This window comes from Ambystoma mexicanum, chromosome 10 (assembly GCF_040938575.1).
Source record: "Ambystoma mexicanum isolate Mex_15411 chromosome 10, UKY_AmexF1_1, whole genome shotgun sequence".
Lineage (NCBI taxonomy): Eukaryota > Metazoa > Chordata > Amphibia > Caudata > Ambystomatidae > Ambystoma > Ambystoma mexicanum.
Window position 1 is genome coordinate 508,336,361 of NC_090932.1, and position 26,257 is coordinate 508,362,617.

At 47.1% G+C, this 26,257-nt stretch overlaps 1 protein-coding gene across 1 annotated transcript in view; it reads right to left on the bottom strand.

Moving 5' to 3' along the window:
- Positions 1 to 26,257, bottom strand: part of CEP63 (centrosomal protein 63) — a 1,157,239-nt gene that overhangs the window by 695,100 nt on the left and 435,882 nt on the right. Inside the window, exon 8 of the mRNA XM_069618054.1 lies at positions 20,709 to 20,854. Coding sequence (XP_069474155.1) covers positions 20,709 to 20,854 — 146 coding nt within the window. The remainder of the gene's footprint in view (positions 1 to 20,708; positions 20,855 to 26,257) is intronic.

Below are 26,257 nucleotides of genomic sequence, written 5' to 3' on the forward strand. Positions count from 1 at the left end.
AGTTAACTCATGGAGATGTATTCCTATGCGACTGTATAGAAGAACCACCTCTTTTTTGAGTATTCTCTATAGTTGAAGGACAGGAAGATGGCCATATATACGTATGTATATCAGTTATGGTATTTTTATTGTTGTGTTTTAGGGCATTGTGAAATTTGGAAGAGCACATTTGAAACATTAAGACCTTGCCCTTAGCTTGTGATGTATGCCCACATATAGGGTGGGCATACAGGCCAGAGAGTTATGATATGATATGGCATTTATAACGCACCCAAACACAAGTGTTTCAAGGCGCGACGAGGCAAGGGAGGGGGAACAGAGGGAACACAGACAACGATCTTACTAGGCCAGGTGTCATTCGGATCACGCAAGTGCAGAGGAGGGGGGGAGAGGGAAAAGTGCAGGGGGAAAGGGCAGGGAGCAGCGCAGTACATAGGAGAACAGAAATAATAAAAGACAATAAATAAAAGTGCAGCCAGCTGGTGGCAGTGCAAGGGAATGTGCAGACAACAGGTGTCAAGTGCTGGTAGGGGCTGCAGGGATACAGAAACAGTCCCCAAGTGCAAGGTTTGCCAGGGGGGCAGTGTAGGTGTGCAACTGGCAGGGAGGGGACCTGAGCCCGAGATCAGAGGGTAGCCAGTGCAATTATGCAATTACGGATTCAGCCAGGGGAGAGAAAGCAGAAGCAAAGAGGAAGGTTTTGAGGTGCTTCCGGAACCAGAGATGGTTCTCCTCAAGTTTCAGAGAGGCAGGGACGCTGTACCAGAGGGAGGCCCCAGCTGAGGAAAAAGATCTACCACCAACTCGCTGCTTGGAGAAGCGACTTACCCTGATAGAGTTGGAGGTGGATGAGCGAAGCGCTCGAGAAGGAAGATATTTAGGAAGAGAAAGTTGAAGGTATTCCCAGGCACCAGAAGGCATTGTGGACGATGCAGAGGGTTTTGAACTTAATACTTGCAGCCACTGGGAGCCAGTGCAGAGATTTCGATCCCTTGGCTTGAGGGCAAAGACAAGTCTCGCAGTCCTGTTCTGGATGAGTTGTAGAGGGCGGAGAGTAGAAGCAGGCAGATTTAGAAAGAAGCTGTTGCAATAATCCAGCCTAGAGAGAACCGGTATTACCCAAATTGTTCGAACACAATTGTTCGAATGACCGAATTGAGTGAAAGTCAAGGGTCCGAATTGACCTTTGCACAATTGACCGTATATACATGGTTTGTAATTCGAACAATTGTAGTTCGAACAATTCATATACAACCGAGAGAACGAGAGCTCTGGAGACAGTGAGCATCTGGGGGAAGGAGAGGAAAGGAAGAATACCTCTGAGGAGGTGCAGTTGGTAGTGTGACTTCTTAGAGAGGTCAGAGATGTGAGGGGAGAAGGAGAGTGAGGGGTCGAAGATGATTGATTGATTGAAGTTGTTGTGGAAGTGAGCACCCATAGTGGGACAGAAACGTGGAGATAGCTGAGTTCATAAGAAACAAAACGTGATGGTTTTTAACATAGGGAGATGATGCTCGAATTGTCATAAAGGATTGTACCCTTTCGGGCGAGGCTCAGTGAGGACATGAAATTATTATAGGTTGGCCTTTGAGGGCATAGCGTGGATGGTGCGCGGAGCATGTTCTTCTTGATGGTGGTGTGCCGGAGAGGCTGTTGAAGATTTTGTGGAGATTTGTTGTGGCTTTGAGAGCGCTGATTGAACATTGATGGCAATTGTGAAAATATATAAACTGCTTCTGTGTTAAACTGTGTTACAAAATCGATTTAAATTCAGTAAGTATCAGCAGTCTGGAAGGGACATGCTGCCAGGGGTCATAAACCCCATAAGCACTTGTGCAAGTCTCTTCCGTTGTATCAAGATAAAATAATCCAGTGTAGGGCGGAATGGACTCACAATACAAAAGGCAAAATGGCAAAGCCATGGCACGGGAGGGCTCTCTCTCCTAATGCATGCTGCGAGATATGACCACATATTTACATGCTGCATATAAAGGGTAACAACTGAGCAAAAGGTTGCCCATATTAGAACTTTGGAAAATGTTTGAGGGCAAAGAAGAGGACCCGCCCAAGAAAAAGTAGCTGCTAAGCCAGCAGGATGCAGGGAGCGAAGCACCAACGGCTCCTCCTCCTCAAAACCACAGAGCCTATAACAGAATGCAAAAGTTTTTATCCCTTAAACAAAAAGCAGAGGAAGCGGATACTAATCCCGTTTATGCACCACCCGCGTATAACAGCAAGGACACGCTTAGTGGCGCAATGCAATAGCAGGCATAATGAAGTGGCAGTGTCACTGAATGAATGCTTAGGGGGACAAATATTGCTCAAACTAGACGAAAGGAGTACAGATGACCACACAAGAGCAGAAGAGGAAGCTGAGAGAAGCAAGAAGCAAGAGAAAGAAAGTATGGACTAGGCAGAGATAATGGAGAAAGTTGAAAGAAGAGAAAGGGAAGGGAATGAGGAACAAGAGCGTCGAGAAGGGAAAAGCAGTAGAGAAAGAAAAGGAAGAGAGAGGAAAAGGCAGAAGGACAGAGGAAGAGATGAGGAGAAAAGTAGAGGAAGAAAGAGAGGCAGTCACAGGTAAAAAGGGAGAAAAGAAAGTTAGAAATAGAGAGGCTCATCAAGGAGCATCAGCGTAGAGAAAAAGAAGAAGAAAGGGACAGAACACAAGGACAGGAAAAGGCGCCTCAAGGAGGTAGCAGATATTATGATAGAGCCAGCATGGCTGATTAATGAAGAAGAGGGAATACGGAGGACAACAGGGAGACTGTATAGGAGCAGGAGGGATAGCGCCTTGTTACAAGGTATGTTGAAAGGATTCACTTGATCAGTAGGATATTTCATTGGTTTATTACCCATCAGGTTACATTAGATCACATCAGGTTTCATCAGCATAAGTAATCAAGGAGCCAGGAAGATCACTGGAGAGCCCACTGGCTCCTACGACCCAGGCTGCATCATCATCAACTGCCTGGGTCAGAACTCTAATCACACCACATTCTACTCCGACAAACAAGGTTCCACGCTGACATTCCACACTGACATCACCACTCACCAGACCATGCATACACGGACCAGGACCAGACATAGAACACCTCCTTCAGTCTACCATGAGAAATACAGAACAATAAACACCATTCGACCAACTCTCACACCACCTCTAAGACGAAACAACCTCTCACCCAAAGACAGGTGTAAGTAACTTGTTACAGAAGGCAGCACAAAAACCTATACACTCCAAGCCATCAGAAATATCATGAATCCTTTTGTTCATTTTTGCTACAAATGAACATCTAGACTGCCACCCTAGAGAACTAACCTGCCCCTCCATGATATGATATGATAGATTATTTATAACGCACTTAATACCCAGAGGTTTCTAAGCGCGGACTCGGGGATCGAACCTGTGTTGCTCCGTGTTGTCTTGCTTCCAGGGCAACCACGTTGCCCCTGAGCTATCCCAGGGCAAGCACGTTGCCCCTGAGCTATCCTCCCAAGACGAAACCCGGCTACCAAACAGCTTCCTATACCACCAGTAACAAACTAAGCACCTTCCATCCATCTCTGCCACTGATGGACCTCCAGATTGCTACTCCGGAACAATACCTTGTCCCTCACTGAGCTGGCACGCTGGCCCTTCTGTGCCATCAAGATACTAAGCTTGGGAGGCTAGCTCAGTGGCAACGTGCTCGCCTCAGCACAGAAACAAAGTAGGAGTGTAGCAAGGTCTCCATTCAGGGGGGAGAGCAATTCATTGGACAAAATGACAGGGAAGTGACAGGAGAAACACCCATTGAGGAGACAGTTTCGAAGACGAGGGAGAAGACAGTGATGATGGGGGAGGCAACTATGGGTTTGGACGAAGAAGTGAGGGAAAGTGACGATGACTAAGGGAGAAGGCCATGCCGCCCACCCAGGGATGTAAGCCCTGAGCGATAAATATCATGGGGCGGAGAGGAAGAGATCAGGAAGAATGCACTAGGGCACCTTGAACGTCACAAGAGTAGATCATATAGCACAGACAAATTCACTCCATACGCACAAAGGCTGAGAGCTTTACACGGACGGAAAAGGGCAAGTATGGAGGGAGCGTTTACTGTTACCAAGGACATAGGGTAACGCAGTAGAGGGATAGGGCTGACAGTTCCCATTATTAGAAAAGGGTGGAGGATGGCCACAGTATAAACTGTGGCAACAGATGGACAAGGATAATTTGAGGTGAAGCTGCCCTCATTGACCGCAGGAGAGAGGAAATGGATATATGATCTAGAAAGACTGACTGCAGGTACAACCTTAGCAGTGGGTGACATGAACAGCTTACTTTCAGCCAATATTGGGGAAGTAGCTGACAACGAGTGGAAACTGGCAGGGTATCCCAGAGTGACAGCAGAGAATACAGTGCACAATGGTGCACCGTTTAACAACTGCAGAGCAGCTGTATGGCAGGCTCTCCCAGATCCATCTGACATAAGCGTGATTATGGCACGCAAAATGCATGAGGACGAAGACCCACTTCAGTATATTTAGGAGATACAAGAGCTTTGGGGTCTTGAGACGAGAGAAACGTGGTATAAAACGGTGGGAATATTTTATCATATACTAAGCCATGGGCTACCAGAACAGGTACAGAAGCAGCTGAAGAAATTGCTCTGAATGGAAGCAAAATCATGGTCAGAAATTGAATTGACTTTAGTACACTACTGTCGCTTAATACAAGAAAACGTGCAAAAGAAAGGCGACGAAAGGATAAAAAGCGGAGGGGAAATGAGTGAAGAAGAAGCTATCAGGGCTATATTGATGACTGGAGAAGGAGTAGTCATTCAAAACACATACAAATGACCACAGATGGCAGGAGGAAGTTTTACAGGAAGAGGAGACATCAATCAATGGCCACAGGGAAGATGGATGCCCCGAGGAAGAGGTTTCAGATATCCCATGCAGCAAGGTAGAGATGGGCTTAACGGAGGACATCCAAGACCGATGAAGGGTCCACACAATGGTAGGCGTGCAGTAGAATGGGTCACATATCACAGATGTGCTGAAAACGTTAAGTAACTCACCGAAGTGACTAATGTACTCTTAGTCCATAGTCCCCTTTCCTCCATACTGTATGGGTGTCTCTTCCAAGGGGCGAGAGACGGAACCTTTTTCACCAGAAAAAACCTTCTTCCCCTTTACATTTAGAGGCGCGCAGGGGTGCGGCCCAGGGAGCATGCGCTGCCCTGACTCCGCCCTCCGGCGCCACACCTCAGTCCCCATTGACGCGTCGACAATAGATTTAACATTGCCTGGTGACACCAGTATTATTAGGGGGGAATTAGTGGGAGGTATGGAGGAAAGGGGACTATGGACTAAGAGTATGTTAGTCACTACGGTGAGTAACTTATAATTACTCTTACATCCCGTCCCCTTTCCTCCATACTGTATGGGCGAGAACAACTGATTGTAGCCCCAGGGTGGAGAGGAGACCCTCCTTAAGCAAATAGGTTTCTGAGAACCACCTGTCCGAAAGCCGCATCAGATCTAGAGCTGGCATCCACACAGTAATGCTTGCAGAAAGCCGAGGGAGAGGCCCAAGTGGCCGCCCTGCTTCTGACTTGCCAAGGGACATGACGCTGGAATGCGATGGCTGTTGCCTTGGCCCTGACTGCGTGGGCATGCATGTTGGCCAGAAGCGGCATGTGCCGCCCTCATACACTTTTTTGATGGCAGAGACCATCCAGCGGGATATGGAGGCCTTAGAGGCCTCATAGCCTGGTCTTGAGCCTCCAAAAGTGACAAACAGGGCTTCCGATTTGCAGAAGCCCTTGGTCCTGTCCAAGTAGAATTTCAGAACACATGTGACATCCAGGCAGTGCAGCACTCTTTGTGCTTCGTCCTTAGGATCGGGAAAAAACATAGGAAGGACAATTTCCTTGTTCAGGAGGAAAGAAGACGGAACCTTGGGCAGAATTGCCGGGTGCGTCAGCATGACTACCTTGTCCTTGTGGAAGGTGATATATGGCTCAGAGGCGACCAGCACCCGGATCTCGCTGAGTCTACGAGCAGATGTAAGGCTGACTAGTTAGGCCGTTTTGATGGTCACCAACCTGATGTCCACAGATGCCATTGGCTCGAATCGTTTGTTCACCACTGAGCCCAAGACTATTAAGGTCACACACGGTGCAGTCTCTTGACGGGCGGCTAGAGCCTACCGAGACCAGTCAGATGTTTCTTGACGATAGGGTTGGAGGAGGAGAAAATGCCTTCCTCCGAGTTCTTGTAAGCCCCAATGGCTGCAAGGTATGTGCGGCAGGTGTCCACCTGTATGCCTGAATGAGAGAGGTGCGCCGAAAAGGAGAGCATGTCGTCCAAAGTGCATGCCAAGGGGTCAATTCCCATTGGAGTCTGCCCAGTGGCAGAATCTGGTCTATTTGCTTTTGTACTGGGCCCTGGAGGCTTTGCTCCTGGCGCCTTGTATGATCTCCAGAATGGCCTGTGAGAGGCTAAGGTGCTCAGGTACCATGCTGTGAGGGCTAGTTTCCCTGGTGCAGGGTGGATGACTCTGCCCCCCTGCTGCGCCACAAGATGTGCTGGGCCCGTCGGAAGGTGAATTGGGGGCACCTCCGAGTGGCTGAATAGCTCCGAAAACCATGACCTGGCCAGCCACCATGGAGCTATCAGAATGATGAGGAGTCAGCAAGACTCCTTGATTTTGCAAATTATCCTGTGGATCAGAGGAGTGGGCGGAAAGGCGTAGGCTTTCATGCTGGTCCACTGCAGGTGAAATGCGTCGCCCAGAGAGCCGGGGGCCCTGACCTTGCCAGGATGCGAACTGGGGACACTTCTTGTTATGCCAGGTGGCAAAGAGATCCACATGGGGGTGACCCCACCTGTTGAAGATCTCCAGAATAATGAGGTCGTTTAGCTGCCACTCATAATTGTCCGCTCCCAGCCTTCTGAGCCTGTCCGCTTCCAGGTTGGATTCCCCTGGGAGGTGGACTGCCGGGATGTAAATGTCGTTTTCCAGGGCCCACTCCCACATGCTGATCGCCAGTCTGCACATAGGTGGTGCCTCCCTGTTTGTTGACGTAGTACATGCTGGTCGAGTTGTCTGGATGAGGACAACCTTGCCCCTGAGAAGTGGTAGGAATGCTCTGAGAGCTAGCCAGATGGCATTCAGCTCCAACCAATTGAGAGCTAGCCAGATGGCATTCAGCTCCAACCAATTGATGTGGTATTCCTGCTACTGCGATTCCAGGTGCTGTGGACCGAGAGATCGTCCAGGGTGGCTCGACCGAGGGGTCTGTGGTGATGGTGGGCTGCGTAGAGGGCTGCCGAAAGGGCTTGCCCGTCCGAAGGTTGCAGTTCATGGACCATCATCCCCCTCCTGATTCCATGAGGCAGCCAAGTGCAGATGAATCCTCCTCATCCTTAGTCTTGTGTGCGGCACGGCTAATAGGACCACTGCCAGTAGACCCAGGAGATGTTGGTACCACCATGCCTACTTCACGAAGTTCTTCAGATCCTCTGGAGGCGACCTCTGGAAGAGGTCCCTCCACCTGGCTAGTCTGTTCTTCAGCGCCTTCTAGGACAGCGAGTCACACGGCGAACATGATTGCCAACCGTGGTCTGGGCCAAGGCAACATATGCAGAGGGCATGGGGGTCTGAAGTTGGGAAGAGCCAGTTCAGTTGTAGGATGGACACCTGCTGAACCCTGTAGAAGTCGACATGCGCCAGGGAGGAGCGTGACGCCTGAGGACCGAGTACCTGAATGATAGATGAGACAAAAAAGACAAAGAGAAGAAGTTTCCACGCATACATGGCCGAAGCCAAACCCAGGAGCGCTGGTGAATTCGGCCCATTCCCGTCGATGAGGAAAAGGGGACTGAGATGTGGCACCGGAGTGAGGGCAGTACATGCTCCCTGGGCTGTACCCCCACGCGCCTCTAAATTTAAAGGGGAAGAAGGTTTTTTCGAGTGAAAAAGGTTCTGTCTCCCGTCCTTTGGAAGGGACGCCCATTCAGTATGGAGGAAAGAGTACAGGGGTGGAGCACAGCAGAATGGAGGGATGACATACCAGCCAGCATATCAGACGGAACAATCAGACTATTATGCCCAAGATCACACGCAAAACCAGCGTATGCGCCGCAAATGACACCAGCGCAACACACATCAGGACAGTCCCACCAGCTAATGGGACACATATCACAGACACAGGGGTACACACAGTTACCACAGACAAACCCACAGGCACAGGTATGGCAGAATGCCATAGCCACAAGACACACAGACTCTACAATACAGACTTCTGTAAGGAAATTCGGGGGAGTGGTAGGGGCAACCCCTTCACAGGGACAGGCATGACCATGTACCAACAATAGGACAGCCCACAGACAGACCTGATATGTTCAATCCTATCTGTTACACCCGACCTGAACGAGGAACCACATGCAGGGGTGACCATAAGTGAAAAAACATTCTCTTTTCTCGTGAATATGGCGGCAACTCGATACTGTATTAGAGAGGGGAATTACCCGATGCCAGGCATTACCATGAATGCACAAGCATTTTCTGGGGCTACTGATTTGGTTCCCTTTACAGACAAGCTCCTAATCTCTATCAGAGAACATAACCTTACAATGCCATTGTTGTACTCCCGCCAGACACCAGTCAACATAATGGGTAGGGACATGATGAGCCGACTTAACATGACAATCTCATTCACAGAGCAATGGATAGTGTGCTCAACCCCAGGAATTCACTACATGAATGCACAAGGTTTTACTCAGGTATTTTGCAGTCAGACTGGACAGAGAGGGTGCCAGTGAACCCATAGTTATTCCAATATGGAGTGGAAGTACTATTAGCATGGCTTCCAGGGACGCAAGGTAAATTGCTATGCATATCTAATCAGTTTCTATTTAGATCATAGGTCCCTGTAGATGAAAAGGAAGGACAAGTGTTCCCATTAGAACTAGAGACGTCATTGTGAGAGACGAGAGAGTAGTACTACACAGGATCGATGACTCGAGACGGGCATGGAGAAAAAGTAATTGAGGTAGGAGAAGGGCACAGACTGACTTGACAGACAAAGAACTGTTTCGAGATGACTATTCAGACCTTCAGACAGTGTTCCATATGAGCATCACTTACTGGGTGAGAGTTCAATGCAGGGAGGTACCACAGAGAATGGCTCTATTAAAGAAGGGGCCAGCAACATTTCCTGAGGCAGATCCAAGGCGAGTGCCAAGCATTTTATGGACCAACAGCCCATATGATGTGGGCCTGTTGAAGGGAGTCAGAGCTGTTAAGATCAAGCTCAAGCAAGGGGCAATCTTACCAAGGGCAAAACAATATCCCTTGTCCTAGGAGGCAGACAGAGGAATTCTTGAGACAATCTCTGCGTTAGTACAGCAAGGCATTTTGGTACCACCTGATTCACAGTGTACCACAGCAGTGTACCCAGTGAAAAAGGCAACAGGGGGATCATGGTGATTTATTCAAGGTCTGCATCCTTTAAACCATATTGTCGAGGGAAAATATCTGCTAGTTCCCAGCCCAGATAATACTATGTAGCATTCCTCCAGAGGTTAACCATTTCACAGTGATAGATTTGAAGAATGCCTTCTTTTTTTTATTCTGCTACATAATAATAATAATAATAATAATAATAATAATAATAATAATAATAATAATAATAATAATAATAATAATAATAATGAGTCACAGGAGTTGACATTCTTTCTAAATAAAAACACTGAGTGGAAACACACAAGACTTCCTCAGGGGTACAGCGAGTCACCCTCCATCTTTAACAGGGTACTCCAAATGGACCTAGGGAACATACATTTGGACAGCACAATTATTCAGTATGTAGACGACATCTTGATTTGTAGCAAGTCTGAGCAGTGTTGGGAGGATTCCATACACTTATTGACTGTGTTAACAGAAAAGGGTTACAAGGTGGATAATGCGAAGCTAAAATATTGCCAGAGTGAGGTTTTGTATATTGGACAGTTGATATCAGACAAAGGTAGGAAAGTTACCCCCAGAGAGCAGAGGCAATTTACAGGATGCGACCGGTGAGGACAGCAAGAGATATGCAACCATATTTGGGCCTCTGTAATTACTGCAGAGCCTGGTTGTTTGACTATAGTACATATACGAGACCTTTTTTAAGCCAGCTCAGGGAAGCACAGAGAGGGGACGGTAACCTGACATGGACCAAAGAGATGACTGAAGCATTTGAGGAACTAAAAAAGGTGAATGGTACAGCCCCAGTGTTAAGGATTCACAATTATCTATGTAGATACCAGACATGAAGTTCGGAACGGCTGTGCTGATGGACCACTATTGGGCATGTGGATCCAAAGCATACATGAAATTACCACCCAACTGGGGCGGAATATGCTCCATAATACAATTGAACACACCAACATTGATAGTGCAAATCTAGTAAGAACAAAAAGAAGAAACCATGTCATAAAAAAGGGAAGATGCACTGGACGTGATACCACAAGAGCACAGACTGTTCAGCAGAACCGAAATGTTCTTTTCGAGTCAGTGGTTCCATGAGTCCAGGCCAATGTGAATGCCAAATGACTCCAGATAACCAGGTTGGAAATGTTGCAGATGATAAACACGACTGTCAAGGGGTTTAATGCCAATAAAGAAGAAATTAGGCCTTTCAGATGGATGACCTTACAGAACAAATACGTTCTGGATCTACTCACAGCTATGGAAGGAGGTGTTTGCGGCAAGATTGGGCCTTCCTGTTGCACATACTTGCCTTCCCATGATGGACAGAGCAGGACATTAACCGCGGCAAATACAAAATAGTCAGACCTACACGCGAGAAAGAAAGTAGTGACAAACCCAACAGGAGAAGTTGGAGATTGGCTGTCATATTTTTTCTTGGATACCATCCTGGATGGCAAGCAAACTGAAAGTATTGATAGCAGCCTTAGTACTAGTTGTATTCAGCTTCTGTGTTATCGGAGTACCAATAGCACAATGCAAGAAGACCACTAAAAAGACAATAGGGATGCATACTACCATCACACCTGAAGCAGTGTCCTTTGTGCCCGCCAGGTACAAAATTCTCCTTTTCCCCAAACGCTGCAACTATCGGGGAAAGTGCATGTGGTGTAAGCCCGATGGAGATTGCAGTTACATGATCTGGAGATAAGACGAACAAGTAAGGCGTGCTGGACACCTAGGAGGAGCAGTGAAGGTATGGATTCCAAAGTCGTACATGACCAGAGAGAACGACTTGGGGAGTGTGGTTGACCAGAGGGGGGATTGAAGAGGGACCTAAACATCGCCATTGTTACACGCATCCCGCTCTAATCCCGTAGACAGAGAAACAAGAGATGTACATTGCTTGTCGTCCAATCCTCTCCTTCGTCGTTGATCACAGTTCAAGGGTGTTTATTAAACTGTATAATGGGTGAGAAGAACGCCTAATCTAAACCTAAATCTAAGATGGGAGCAAGCTACGACCATCAAATCATAATAAGGCAGTCCTAGTGGTGTCTTGTCAAATAAAAATGGCCTATACTGAAAAAAGCTATTGCCAATCCTTACAACTAAGTTACAAAATAGTGGTGGACAATGTTCTCAAGAAAAGAAAAGTGTTCACCAAGTGATGGGTCAGGATGGTATGGCTGGGGTCTCCATTCCGTATGGTGTTAGCACGGGACAACACGGGACCTTTGAGCACAGCGCACTCCTGGGCCTTGCCAGCATGAGGTTACAGTTCCGTTCAACAATGCCAGGACCTTGCGGGGCCAAGTCTCTTTCATGAACAAGTCTCTTGCCTGAGAAGGCCTGCTGTACCATAAACAATAAACAAACAAAAGGTTCCTTTGGTAATCCTTTCACATTGGGCGATTGCTCTTCACCTCTTGGATCCCCCTTAGCAGGGCTCTGATCCTTCTTGCAACGTTAGCCTCCCTCAATCGGGTTCACTACAGCCTTTCACTTAAGAAATCTGCCTTTCACTTAAGAAATCTATCATTCAACAGTCTCAATGTCTTTTTCACCAACTAACCATTGTGGACATCCCTCCGCCATGTTCACATTTGTCGTCACAATGTTCAGGGGTTTCACAGTTTACCCTAAAATAGCAGGCATCCCTCTGCTGGGTTCACGTTTGCCAGTTTCACAGTTCATTCAGTTTTCTCCAATGTGTTCAAGACTTTTGAGTGTATGAGGCATTTTGCTCAACCCTCATAGGACCACTAACCCTTCACACTAGCCTCTCCTAAGGCCTCTTGATTAGTTTCAACAAAACAATACGACCCAAAAAGTGCTTCAGCCAGTCTTTCAAATGAGCGCCCTGCAACACCTGACCACTAGGCTTCTGAACCTTTTACTAGGGTTTCTTTAAGGTTCAATTACACAAGTTCTCTGTTTAACAAGGTTGCAGCCTGCAACCTTGGGCCCAGCACAGTTCGGTTTTATATTTGTCTTCTCTGACTCACCGGCTGTGCTGAACTGTTGGAGTTTCTTGTCTCGGGAGTCAAGGACGGCACCACGGCAGCAAGCGATTCACCCCCTTTGGCTATTAGCGCGGGAGGGCCCTGTGTGCCCTTGACACCTGTCACGCCACACGCCAGCTGGACTTCCCGGTCTTATGTTTTCCCTTTCTGAGGCTTTGTGGTTCTGAATTGAAAAGGACAATACCCCTCCTCGTCGTCTCTCCAGGTCTCGCCGCCTTTCTCCTCCATTTGAACTGCTGTCCGTAAAGGCGGTTTCCTCATGCGTTTGGCCTTGCCCAAAGTGTGCTCTCGTGCTATGCCTTTTATCACTGCGGCGGAGGGAAAGGGCCGTCAGGTTTGCGTAGTTATTGTCAACTGCCTGATTCTACCTGACCCTTGTGTTGGGGATATGTCAGGTAAACGGCTCTGGTGTTAGTCCGTTGTCTGTCACGGAGTAGGAAAGTGTTCCTGTTGGAAAGGGGGGAGGAGGGAAAGAACCTCTGAATATCCTATGGGATAGGATAGGGAAAAGGTGTTATAGGGAGCGGGATACTGCATCTCATCCGTCAGTGTCCCACTTCCACTCCCGAGGACCCCTCATCCAGGTGATCCTCCTGCACTGGTTCTCGGCCAGATACTGGATCCAATAGCGATGGCCATGTCCTGGCAACCTGGATGACAGATCCCCGGGACTAGCGAGTGAGAGACCGTCAGGTTTCTCAGAGCCGACAGACCGATCCAGTCAAGGCTGACAGGACAGGCTTAAAGCGCAATCACTGTGCACAGATAGCCAAAGGCACAGAGAGAAAGGAAGTTTCCATATAAGCAGAGGAACGGAGCATGTGCAAGCAACCCACGCTAAAATACTCAAAATTACAAGCAGTAAGGTGCCATTTTGTGGTCCCTACACACAGTGCCTATTAATTTGGCTAGATAGGAATGCCCATTCACATAGAGCTGAAGGCAGTGGGATACAAATGTAACACAGGTTCAAGGACAAATGTTCTGTCTCACGGTTTAGGAGATCGGAAAGTATAACTTAATGGGAACATGCAGCACCTTCAGAGTCATTCCCAATACCTTGAGTTGTTGTACACAACCTGGTTTCCGTCCAAGGCTGAGAAGACTGTCTGTCCAATCCCTACTCAACTACCCCGACAAGCTTACACTATATGCTGCAGCAGCCAACCACCTTTCACTAACTTAACATTACGTTTGATACTTTCGGAGGTGGTCTCAGGAGAGGCCACCAGATATGGTTCGTCCAATGAATGTACTAATCCACTATACCGTCTATATGTAATTTGCCCCCTTAACCAATCCCTTCACCTGTTTGTGATGTAACCGCAATTTTGAAACATCATTTGTGAACAAAACCAGCTGGCAACCGCCTAGACACAGCACGTGTAAAGAATGTTACGTTGTTCATGCTGCAATCCCTGTCATTTTAATTTGTAATAAAGACAGTTTAACTTTGCTTATGACTGAGTCTTCCGTTCTTTGGCACAGGGGATTTCCAGGGCCCAGTTCCTCTTGCATGTAAATCAGAAGGCTGTTATTAGTCGCCTGACCGCCATTAGAATTTCGACATCCCAGCGACTCCTCCTTCCAAACGGGTTCCATCCTCGAGGGGTCCCATCGAGTAAAGCCAAGAAACTCCACCACTTCGCCTGCCAAGGCACAAAAAGGTACTGTGACGAGGAAGAGCATCTTCCGCCTCAAAAGTGCCAGATTAGTCATGGATCCTGTTCTCCAGTGGCATTTCAGGTACTTTGGGGTAGTGGAACCTATAAAAAGAAAAGCAGAGCATTATTTGATCTCATTTAGACTGTGTGTAATATACAAGATAAAGTGCAACCTAACGTTTCCCTTTCAGGTTGCCTAGATGCGGGTGCGGGGGGCGGGGGGGTCCTCACACAGTATTACTATTTGAGTCTACAGAAAGTATACTGCCTATGTTCTAAAAGAAATGAAGTGTGAGGGTCAGAAATGTGAGGTGGACAACTTTTGGATTACTTCTCAAAACAAGCCATTTTATTAATCATACGTTTTCTCAAACGCCTCACTATCCCTACTCTGAAAAGGATTTCCCTACCTATCAAATCTAAAGTAAAAGACTAACAGGATATATGGCCCTCAAACATAAACATCTGATACATAAAGAAATATATGGCAGTTCATATTAACATCAATAATGATATTCACTGTCTTTCTTGTTAACCTGGGTGAACACCCCTCCCCCAGGTTCCAAGGTAAATTCAGCTCCAATCAGTGCTCCAGATAGGATTTTCATGTGGGAGTATTTTACTCCCTATTTTTAAACTTTGAGTGTAACTGTGATTGTCAGAGTAAAAATGACATTTCTCCTTTGCAAGAGAGTAAAATGCATGTGACATCCAGCCGACATGTGCAAAAACTGTATGGAAATCATTACTATGCAGCAGCTTTATGCATTGTGACAGAATACACCTTTCATTATTTCTCTATGGTCTAGCTATTAGATCTCTCCTGTATATATTTAATGTTGAAAACACACAAACCTAGCCAATTACATTGTATAGCAAGCATGAATTGTATTGTGTGTTTCGAGGTTTGATAGCAGAATTGTCTTTTGATGTTTAATGAAAGTCCTCTTTTTTCCTGGAGCTATTACTACATAATGGTATACCAATGTTATGATACAACAGTGCACAGAGGCAAGGACTCCATGCTACATTCTCCATCTAATCTCATGGTCAAATGGTTATTTATGTAGCGCTTTACATAGAACATAGCTGTACATAGAACATATTTATCAGAACTATCATCAAACCAAAGTCGGTACTCCTTTATCGACCTTGAAAGGATGAAAGGCTGAGTTGGCCTTGCCGAGATTCGAACCTGCAACCTACACATCATGCACAGATTACAGGGAGTGCTCAACCTGCTGAGCTATCTTATTGGCTAGCATCCTTCAGAGGTTGGTTAACGGAGTATCGACTGAGGTATAATAATCACAGTGCCTAGATGTTGGACGAACCATGTATGAAGCGCTACATAAAGTTAAATACCTATATGGATTATCACAGGGACAGGTTTTGCTGAGTTTCTATTTCAATTACAAATGTAACTTTCATTTGTTTTTTTTGTTTTTTTACCAGCGCTTGCACTTCCTGCACAGTCAGGTTTTGCATGTTGTAATTGTAGTCTTGAAGATTTGAGAGGCAATCACTCACCCAAAGACTCTGCTGCCACTGACCAATAGTAATGCACCCCATTGACAGCAAGGTTAAATGGATGTAAACTAAACCATGCATAGTCATCATTTTACACAATGGTTTTATAATTAGTGTGTAAATTAAATTATAAGTGTAAAAATTATGTGCCTCCTCATGATTATGCACACAGCACAGGAACTCTGAAAAATACAATTGTACAATACTGGTTTGCTTTCACTGGAACAAAAGCATAATTTTTTACAACTTAGCTTTCCATCTTATTAATTTTACAATCCTAAAATGCTATGAAAATAAATATGCACAGTGCTTCTGTTTGCTCCATGAGCAGCAACACAGCAGAAGCTGAATGGAAATAAACCATTCCGTGTGCAGTTTCTTTTTTTGAAAGGCTTCAGAGAAATACATTGGGCCTCATTACGAGTCCGGCGGTAAAACCGCCTGGTTACCACCGGACTCGTATTACCATTCCGCCTCTGTGACTCCCGGAAATACCAGGGCATTACGACCCTTGTGTCCTGAGAATCCCGGAGGCGAAATTGTGTAAATCCCTTGTACCTTTGTGAGGAGGACTTCACAGCACTTCCATGTTCAATTTAGCAACTTTGAGCAACTTCTGCAAGATTTCTCCATGCGGATCGACTTCTCTGCCTCATAGGAGTCCACCTTCTATTGTGCTGCTGAAGTATCAAATCTAATGACAACCAATTATACCACCACGGTTTTAGTACTCTGCGACTTTTAACATTGTTCAGATATGGCAAGATTCACTTCAGGGTACTTCACCACCTTCAAGTTAGCAAGGCACTCTTCCTCTGAATACTCCGTTTCCAGAGGGTCAGCCTCGTTGCCACTCTGGTCTGTCTGCCACACTGAAAACTAAAATTGCCTTTTGGCCACACTTCGCTCTTCCCCCTATTGGCTTTGGCAATGCAGGTTGCATCAACTTGCAAGAACAATTAGCAAGTTTCCTTTATCCAAACCTTCCATTTATCCCTCTGTATTCTGTTAGCCAAAAGCTTTGTTGCCACTTTTGGCTTCAGGAAATGCTTGCAGACTATTGGCTTGGGTAGTGCTGGTGTTCTATTTGGTTCACAGCTAAGTTTACACGGTCCGTTGTCTCTTGGAAAGACTTATCAATCCAAACTGGGGAATCACTTTGTTCACTCTTTGCTTGGGCAATGCTTGCTCTTTCCAACGTGTAATAATGTTAAAACACTTCACTACGATTTTTAGAATAGTTTAACTGCTTCAGTAAAGATTCAGAGGTCACTCTTCCTCCTGGAATCTTTATTAGGCACACACAACCACTTCTTTCAGTGTTTTTACCAGTTTTAAGTTCAACACATGGATTTCACTGCATTTCTTAATTACACAAGTGAAAAAGAGAATGTTACGTATATGCGAGTGCTACAATGCAAGTGTTCCATTATCAGACAATCAACGGTTGTCTTGGCACCACTTTTTCTCATATGCAAGCAATTCTATTTCTCGATACGTGGCGGCAGTGCTCGCGCAAGTAATCAGAACACTTAGCCAGGCTCATCTGCTTCTGTATTCCTTCCTTCACAGGCTGCAGGACTTCTGTGACTTCTGGCTTCTGTTTGTACCCACACCCTTCCTCGCTGAAGGTGTCACCAGTCTGGCTATGCAATTAAGGAGCCTCTCTCCCTCCTGAGACCCACTGATTCACAGCAACCTCTGGCCACGGTCTCCAGCACGCTTCCTGCTGCACAATCTCTGCAATTAAGTTCACATGGGGAAAAGCAGTTTTCCTGTATGCCTTCCGCTGTGCAAACTCTGCACATCAGAGTTTGGGGGAAATTTACCCTCAAAGGACAGGCAGTTGAAATCTGCTGGATCAGAGTCCCAACATGCCTTCAGATCACCCACTTCTGTATGGTTTGCAAACACTGTGCTTTCTTCTTCCTGCTTCTACTACTGCTGCATACACTCCAACCACAGTTCCAGCTCTTTCTAATGGCCTGCACCCGAGGGAGCCTTTTATGCCTCCCAGCCTCCCTCAGGTGTGGGCTTTAAGGCTTAATTGCATGACTACTGCTGCAACATTGCTCTTCAGCCCTCTTCCTCTTTCCAGTACTTATAGGATTGTGGCACTTTATAAAATAAGTTATTTTTGTCAATTTATTATTTTTAAGGGTATATTTTTTTTTACCTGAAAAGCATCTAGGGATGAATCATCCACATTAATTGGTAAAGAGGAAGACAGCTCATTTAAGGCAACATTTATAGGTTCCCTTTCGCTGTACCTTTGGGAGTAAGGGAGATTTTTATCCTTACGGGACTCGACTAGTCTTTCCTTCCTTAGAGTTTGCTCAGATTTTATGTCAACTGTACCCGTAACCACAGATTTTAATTGTGGTTCAGATAACGACAATAGGCCATTATGTGCTTTGGCAACTTTAAAAGGTTCTCCCTTTAAAGGATAAATACCACGTTTCATCCCACGGGATCTCCTCACCACCATGGGCCTGGTCTCCTCCCCCAAGTGATCCTCCCGCAGTACACCAGCCCCAAGGTCAGGATCAATAAGCGTCTGCCTTTCGCTGGCCACCTGGGAGGAGACTTTAGGCAGGGTTCTAGTAAGAGATCCGTAGGATTCATCACAGATGCTACACCTTGCTTAGGATTTGCATGCTTTTTAAAAACTGTCAGCAGTTGGTGCATTTATTATGAATCTAAGTATAGTGTGGCACCACATAGTGTATATATATTGTTGACAGTATTAAGATAGTCTTGCCAAGGAGCAGGGAACCGAATAGCCGGAACTGGCGTGGAGAAGCCAAGCAGCTCACAGATGGAGAAAGAAGCAGCAGGATGAAGAACCACCGCATGAACGCCAGGAGCTGGCGAGGGACTCTTGGGCGTTCACAGACGAAGAAAAGCAGCACATCGATTACCAAAGCCGTGGGGTAAGCATGCATGTCCAGCAAAAGCCGCAGAGGACCAGAGAATATAGAGAAGGCAGCCGCGAGGAGAAAGCAGGCTGGAACACGTTCATTTGCAGACCGCAAGAGAATCAATGGCAATGAAGACTGGTGAGTAAACCTAGAAGTGAGGGGACACCGGGGCGTATCGGAAAGCACGCTGAGTGCAAATACATGAAAAGCAATATACATAGACACAGTATGGACATATTGGAAAGGGGGGTTTTAAATTGCAAGTAACCCCCTCTCATAATATGTGGATGTGTGAAGTGCAAACATTTAAAGAACAGTGACTGGATAACCTATCACAGGGACATGTTATCCAACCTTATTTACAAGGACTTATGGGAGTGGACAAAGGATCCAACTGTATGAAAACAGAAGTCCTGGCAGGAGAGTAAACCAGAACATTTCAAGTGTGTGTGTGTCAAATATGCTGGCAGGAGAGCATACCAGGCAATTGGAAAGGATTGTGTTAAACAGGAAAGAAGAAACCACTGTTATAAAACCAAACAGTTTTTGGCTACAATTGTGTTAGTTGACGTAGCAAGGCCCAACAAATCCAGGGAAAGGGGACTGCCCTTTGGAACCAGGAACCTTCTTCTCCAAGGAACTTTTTCTTTGAATCATTTATTATTTTTGAACACTTTTTCTGAACATTCCAAGGGTAAAGACATTTTAGTTTGTAGTGTGAGGGTCAGAATAGAACGTTTTGACAAAGGGCAGTTCTGTTTTGACAGACTGACGCAGATGGATCCTTAGTTTTTGGTTTAGGTAGGGAAATTCCTCTTAGAGCAAGGTCGGGGAGGCCTTTTCCCAACCCCTTTTCATTAAATAAAATGATTTAACCAAAAACCTGGCAAAGCTGTATCTGACTTTCCTTCAACACTCCTCCCATTAGAAATAAAGTTCCTAGAAGGCAGAATTTGTTATTTGCCAGGAATAGATTTAATGCTCTTTTGCCTACATCCCGGTCACTAATGCGACAGCTATTATCCAAAACCTAAAAAGTGGAAACCTAGGCCTACAGCTTGCTAGAAGATATGGTTGTAGCATAGATTTTCATCAAAGTGAATTCCATGAAAGCTGACAAAATAACAATATGTGGCATAATGGCAATGACATCTTCTAAAGTTTCTAATTTTCACATAATCATGACATTCATTAGTACTTGCTGTCAAACGCCGCTCCGAAGACAAGAGAGCCTGCATTTCTTCGGTGTGTGTAAGCCACTACATTCTACTGGGAATGCACCAAGAATATTCAGTCACAGGCAGATTATATGTGGTGTATTGGTGTTCATGCTACAGGGAAGTGGTCACTAAAATTCTCATTGTCTATTGGATAGTTTCTTTTATTTTTTAATATTGAGCGGCTGAATTACTTCTTGTAAACAGATTTGTGTCCGTTCTCTGGGATACAAATTGGCGTAAATAAGTCTCTCTAATTTCTTAAATACCCTCTTCAGCTACTCCTTGCATGTAGTGAAAACAATTAATAAATCTCGACTTTAGATGAGATGTATTTTTGGGTCAAGTACTTTTGGATGCAACATTTTGGTCAGTGGGTGCTATAGTAAGTATCCCATCCCCCATGTTCAACTATGACAATCTGTCACAGTGAAGAGAAGACTTCAAACTTCCTCCAAATGTAACTGCCCTCGAAACCCTCTGTCAGTATTTTCAGTGTGGTGAAGAAAAATGGAATGTGGTACAGAGAACACTGAAGCACATGATGGGGCAAAGTACATGGCCACTCAAGTCTACCTGCCATCCAATTGAGGCTGGGCAAGGAATGGTGTGGTCCATGCTCTGGCAGCCAAGAAATTCAACGCGTCTGGCTGAAGTAGGATTAAGGACCACATGTGCAAGAGCCACAAGATAGCTGAATGGACATTGAACAACCAATTTTCATCACTGTTTCTCTTCCCAATGGCAGAGCTGCCAGTTATCATCATGGTGTCACATTTAATGCTGAGCTTTCTGTTATTAGAGTGCACATCACCAATGTTGATATTCCATTTATACAACTTTATCCATCTTCACATGCTGAGCTCCATTTTCATAATGCTGTATCTCACCGAATGCTCAATTCCTTTATGTGGAGATTCTCCTTCACTCTAGTAAGTTCTTTCTGGATCTCCTCGCGCTGGGACTGAGAATTTTGCAAGAAATGTTCCTGAGACAACAGTGCAGCTTTCAACTCAACCTGCTCTGCCTGCAGCACCTTTGAAATTTAAAAAATATCACATTACCAGCCAGATAGCACTCCTACAAAAAAGGAAAGGAATACATGAGAATATCCAAACAATCTACTAGTTTGATATTCATACATTGTTGATGATACCAATAGTGGAAGCTGCCAATGTACCAGTCCGCTCCTAAACCTCAACATTTCATGTAAGGAGATGCATCAAACCTATTCATATTAAATGAATAAAGGCAGAAGCTGGTAGCAATAGCGAGACAAGGAAAAAGTGGGCTTGAGCCACTGCTAAGAAACAAAGTACTAGAACTATCAGTTACAATAACAGAGTCTGGGTTTTCTTCTTTCTTTTCTTGTATGTCTAAGGCTCTTATGCAGGCAATCATCCTGTAGCACCAGTCTATCATTTAGGAATACATGCTTCTAATATATGTGTCATAGTTTTAACTAGCAACACAACAACTTCCCCTTCTTTCACCAGACTTCTCTCAAATCTTTTGGTGATCGTACATTTAAAACTCTTAGAAGCGCTGTTAAATTTACACAAAGCATATTGCAATGTGCACTGCATCAAAAGAAGCTTTCCTCAATACAGATTAATAACCACTTGTAGAGAAACACTTATCAGGTGAACAGATTCTGATTAAGCATTATACCTTTAAACTGTATCACGTCATACCTAATGTGCAGAATATCCCCTCTTACAATTATGCATCCACCCATCATACATTTAAAATCCAGTAACTTCGGCCCAAAACATTGGTATCTTGTCTGAGATACTGCATTCACTGTTAATGATATGTATTCTCCAAATATGTCCCTAAATCTTCTGGTATAATGCGTGAATATGCTAATTATCGGAAACATTTCACCATTTCTCCAAATACAAAAGACAAATACATACACAATGTGATAGATTTCCCAGTCAACACCCTATAATACAGAAGAGACAACCTTGATATTAAAAACACTGGTTAAAGGCTCCCAGTGGCAACTGCCTGCAGTCCTCTCATATTTCACACAATCCCTAGCCAACCAATCTCTAACCTGAATGTACATGCTGTGCATAGTTATGGGGCTCATTCTGATGTACGTGGGTATATCAAAATTTTAATATATGTACCATGGCACAGTGCAGTACAGTGGAGCCAGGCAGGATTAATTGGTTGTGGTATGTCAGAATCAGGAGACCATACCTTGGGGATGTTTGGGGGGAAACAGGGGCAGGACGGAACCTATGCTATGATGCCTGAAGGTAGAACTACCCAACATTGGATAGCAGCATTCTTGGTGTTGTGCCGGAACAGAGTAAGAAGTTGTGCAGTAGATGTCTGAAGAGGTGCCTCTTCCTGCGTGTCAAAATGTAGTGGTGCCTTACTCAGACACCAATGCTGGAACCGAAGTCACTGTGCTCTTGGCTTCAGCTAGCACACCACACTTCTACAGGCAGTCCCCCTAGGCTGACCTCAGCATCTCAGTGTGCCTCTTCGCCACGGTTCACAGATGCTTCTCTTGGCATCTCTGCTGCTGCTTCTTCGATTCCACCTCGGCTTCCACCTTCCTCCTCATACCATGAATTGGGCTCCTTTTATACATCTGCAGCCCTTTGACAGGTTTCAGGTGCAAATGTTCAATTAGCTGCGCCTGACCACAATTAAAGGGACATGCCTGACCCTAACAACTCTCAGAAGGCATCTTCCTCGTCCCAGTGCCCGAGTGGTAAAAATGCATTGTCTTCATTGCTCTTAGTTGCTTCTTCGTCGCCCTTGTACTGTCAATGGTCATGTGCGAAGAATGAACAAGTTACTTACCTGTAACTGTTGTTCTCCAGCATGGGTCTGGCATGGATTCACATGCTCATGAACATTCCCTGTTGTCAGGCCGGGAATCATCGGTATAGAAAAAAATCAGTATCAGTTTCGTTTCTGATCTGTCTTTCTTTGTAGTAACCAATCACTGGTCTCTGGGTTATACTGCCCCCAGCCAATGACTGCCCTCTCCCTAAGCCCCGCCTCCGGCAGCCATCCTCAGATTTGGTAGCATATAAAGTGGCAGTATGACCAAGTGAAGAGCCGCAGAGGGGTAGGCGGGAGGGTTCGCATGTGAATCCATGCCAGACCCATGCTGGAGAACAACAGTTACAGGTAAGTTACTTGTTCCTTCTCCAGCATGGGGTCTGGCATGGATTCACATGCTCATGAATAAGAGAATACATAGCAGTAGACACATGCACAACCACGGGAGGTGGCAACAGGCTCAACATTAAGCAATACAACATCTCAACATTAAGCAACTCTTACCTCCTCACCAGACTCACCTTAGGCAAACAGGTTGTGCAGCACTGCTTGGCTGACCCTGGACTCCTCCCTGGAGTCCCGATCGACGTAGTAGAATCTTGTGAAGGTGTGCGTCGACCTCCACGTCGCAGCCCCGCAGATGTCCAGCAGGGGCACACCAGACAGGAACGCCGTGGTAGCAGCGATCGCTCTGGTCGAATGGGCTCACAGACGGCCGGGCAGACCGGTGACAATGCATGATGCAGCCAGAGAGCCATCTGGAAATGGAAGTCTTCGAGAGAGCCTTCCCTTGATTCACAGTCCCCAAGTTCACAAATAGCTGTGACGTCTTCCGAAAACTGTTCGTGAGGTCCACGTAGAACTTCAGCGCTCTAGCTACATCCAGCGAGTGTAAAGTCCTCTCGGCCGGCGACGAAGGCGACGGGAAGAAAACTGGCAACACCAAGGGCTCGTTGAGGTGGAAGTCCGACGGAACCTTGGGCATAAAGGAGGGGTGTGTCCTCAGCACCACCCTTGTGTCATGAAAAGTCAAGTATGGAGGCTTGCAAGATAGGGCCTCGATCTCTCCCACTCGTCGTGTGGAGGTGATGGCCACGAGGAAAGCTGTCTTCCATGACAGGAACTTCAAAGGCGCCGAATGCATAGGCTCGAATGGGGCCCCCATGAGCTTGGTCAGCACCACATTAATTAAGCTACCACGCCGGGGCAGGAGCCTTCACCGGCGGGAATGATCGGAATAGTCCCTTCATGAATTCTTTCACCAGGCGATGAGACCACAAGGACGCCCGTCCCGTAGTCCTGGTACATCGGGAGATTGCAGCCAGATGTATTTTGATGGAGGCGTGAGCCAGTCCAGCTTTGGCCAGCGACAGTAGGTACGGCAGTACTTGAGGGGCCGTAATCCGCAGAGGGTTAATCTTCTGTGCAAGGCACCAGACAGAGAACCTCTTCCATTTATGTCCGTAGCACTTGAGTGTTGAGGACGCCCTGGCCTTTGCGAGAACCTCTCTGCAGTCGGCCGGGATGTCGTACCCTCCAAACTCTAGTGCTGCAGGAGCCAGGCCTGCAAGTTCAGCGACTCCGGGTTGTGGTGAAGAATGGCGCCTCCTTCTCTGGAGAGAAGGTCTGCGTCCGTCGGCAGCTTGACTGGTGGGGACGTTGACAAGTCCAGAAGGTCCAGGAACCAGATCTGTCTCGGCCACGCCGATGCGACGAGGATCATCCTGCAACGGGACCTCTTGAGCTGGTTGATGAGCTGGAGGAGCAACGGCAGCGGAGGGAACGCATAAAGAAATAGGCCATCCCAGGGGAACAAGAAAGCATCGCCCATGCTCCTCGGCTGGGGGAACCTGCTGGCGGACCTCCGGCATTTGGAATTCGTCGCCGTCGCGAAGAGATCGATTTGGGGTTCGCCCCATCGTCGGAAGAGTCGATCCACTTGATCCTGGCGTAGTTCCCACTCGTGGCATGAGCGCAGCTCCCTGCTGAGTGAGTCGGCTATCGTGTTTTGTATTCCTGCCAGATGAAGAGGCACCAGGAACATTCCTTGGGCGACGGCCCAATGCCACAGATCCTGTGCTTCCTTGGATAGGGCCGGGGACCTGGTTCCGCCCTGCTTCTGGATGTAGAACATTGTGGTGGTGTTGTTGGTGAAGATCCTCACCACCTTGCCCTTGAGGGACGGAAGAAAGGACCTGAGGGCCCAGAACACTGCGCGGAGCTCCAAGATGTTGATGTGGAGAGACTTCTCCGGGAGCCAAAGGCCTCTCGCGTGAAGATCTGCGGAGTGTGCTCCCCAACCTTCCAGGGAGGCGTCCGTCGTCACCGTCACCTGGTGAGCTGGGGTCTGAAAGCCTGTACCCGCCGACAGGTGAGAGCGGGTACCCCACCACCGGATCGCCTGACGGAACGTCTCGTTGAGAGGGATCCTGTCCTCGACGCTGCCCGTCGACTGGACCCAGCAGGCATCGAGGAACTCTTGTAAGGGGCGCATCCGAAGCCTGCAAAGGCGCACCAGATAAATGCAGGAGGACATCATCCCGAGGAGGGATTTGATAGATCTTACCCTGGCCATGTCCGTGGCCAGCAGACGCTGCACCTTGCCCAGAATGGTCCTGGTCCTTTCCTCCGACGGCGAGGCCAGCCGCGCCGCTGTGTCGAGCTTGGCTCCCAGAAACAGGGCGACTTGCGACGGAACCATGTGGGATTTTGGAAAGTTGATGGAGAATCCCAGGTCCGTGAGCAGCTGGACGGACTTCGCAGTGTGCTCCACGGCGAGCTCCCTTGTCCTCGCCCGGATGAGCCAGTCGTCCAGATAGGTGTAGACGTGGATCCCTTGCAGGCGCATCCGCGCCGCCACCGTTGCGAGGCACTTGGTGAACCACCCTGGGTGCCGACTTCAATCCGAACGGGAGGGCCTTGAACTGGTAGTGCTGCCCTTGGACCACGAACCTGAGGAACTTTCGGTGTCTTTTTAGAATGGGGATGTGGAAGTATGCATCCTTCAAGTCCAACGACGACAGGAAATCGCCCTCCTCCAGCTGTCCCAGCACGTGCTGGAGGGTGACCTTACGGAACTTCTGTGCCTTGATGTACTTGTTCAGTCGTCGTAGGTCCAGGATGGGGCGCCATCCTCCTGTCTTCTTTTTTACGAGGAAGTACCTTGAGTAAACTCCGGAGCCCCGAAGCCTCTTTGGGACGAGCTCGATGGCACCCTTCTTGAGCATCGCCCTTACTTCCAACAGTAGTCAAGGGACGTGATTTTCCTTCCTGGCCATGGGTGGAACGCGAGGGCACTTCTTCTGAAACTCGAGGGCGTGCCCTTGGGCCAGGGCATCCAGCACCCAACGGTCGGTGGAGATGGACTCCTACACGCTGACGAACCTCGCCAGCCGGCCTCCCACCGGGGTGCTTCGGCGGGGGCCCGACCCCACGGTCGGTTCAATCTTATTTGGAGGCCGCCTTGCCTCCTTGACCTCCCTGTCGACGACGATGGGCACCACCTGACTTGCCGCGTCCCCTGTAGGCTTCCTGGGACGAAGATCTTGCCGCTTGGCGGTACGTGGAGGAGCCACTGCCGGATCCCTTGGAGGCACCTTGTCTGCCTCCAGAGCTCCTAAAGGACGGC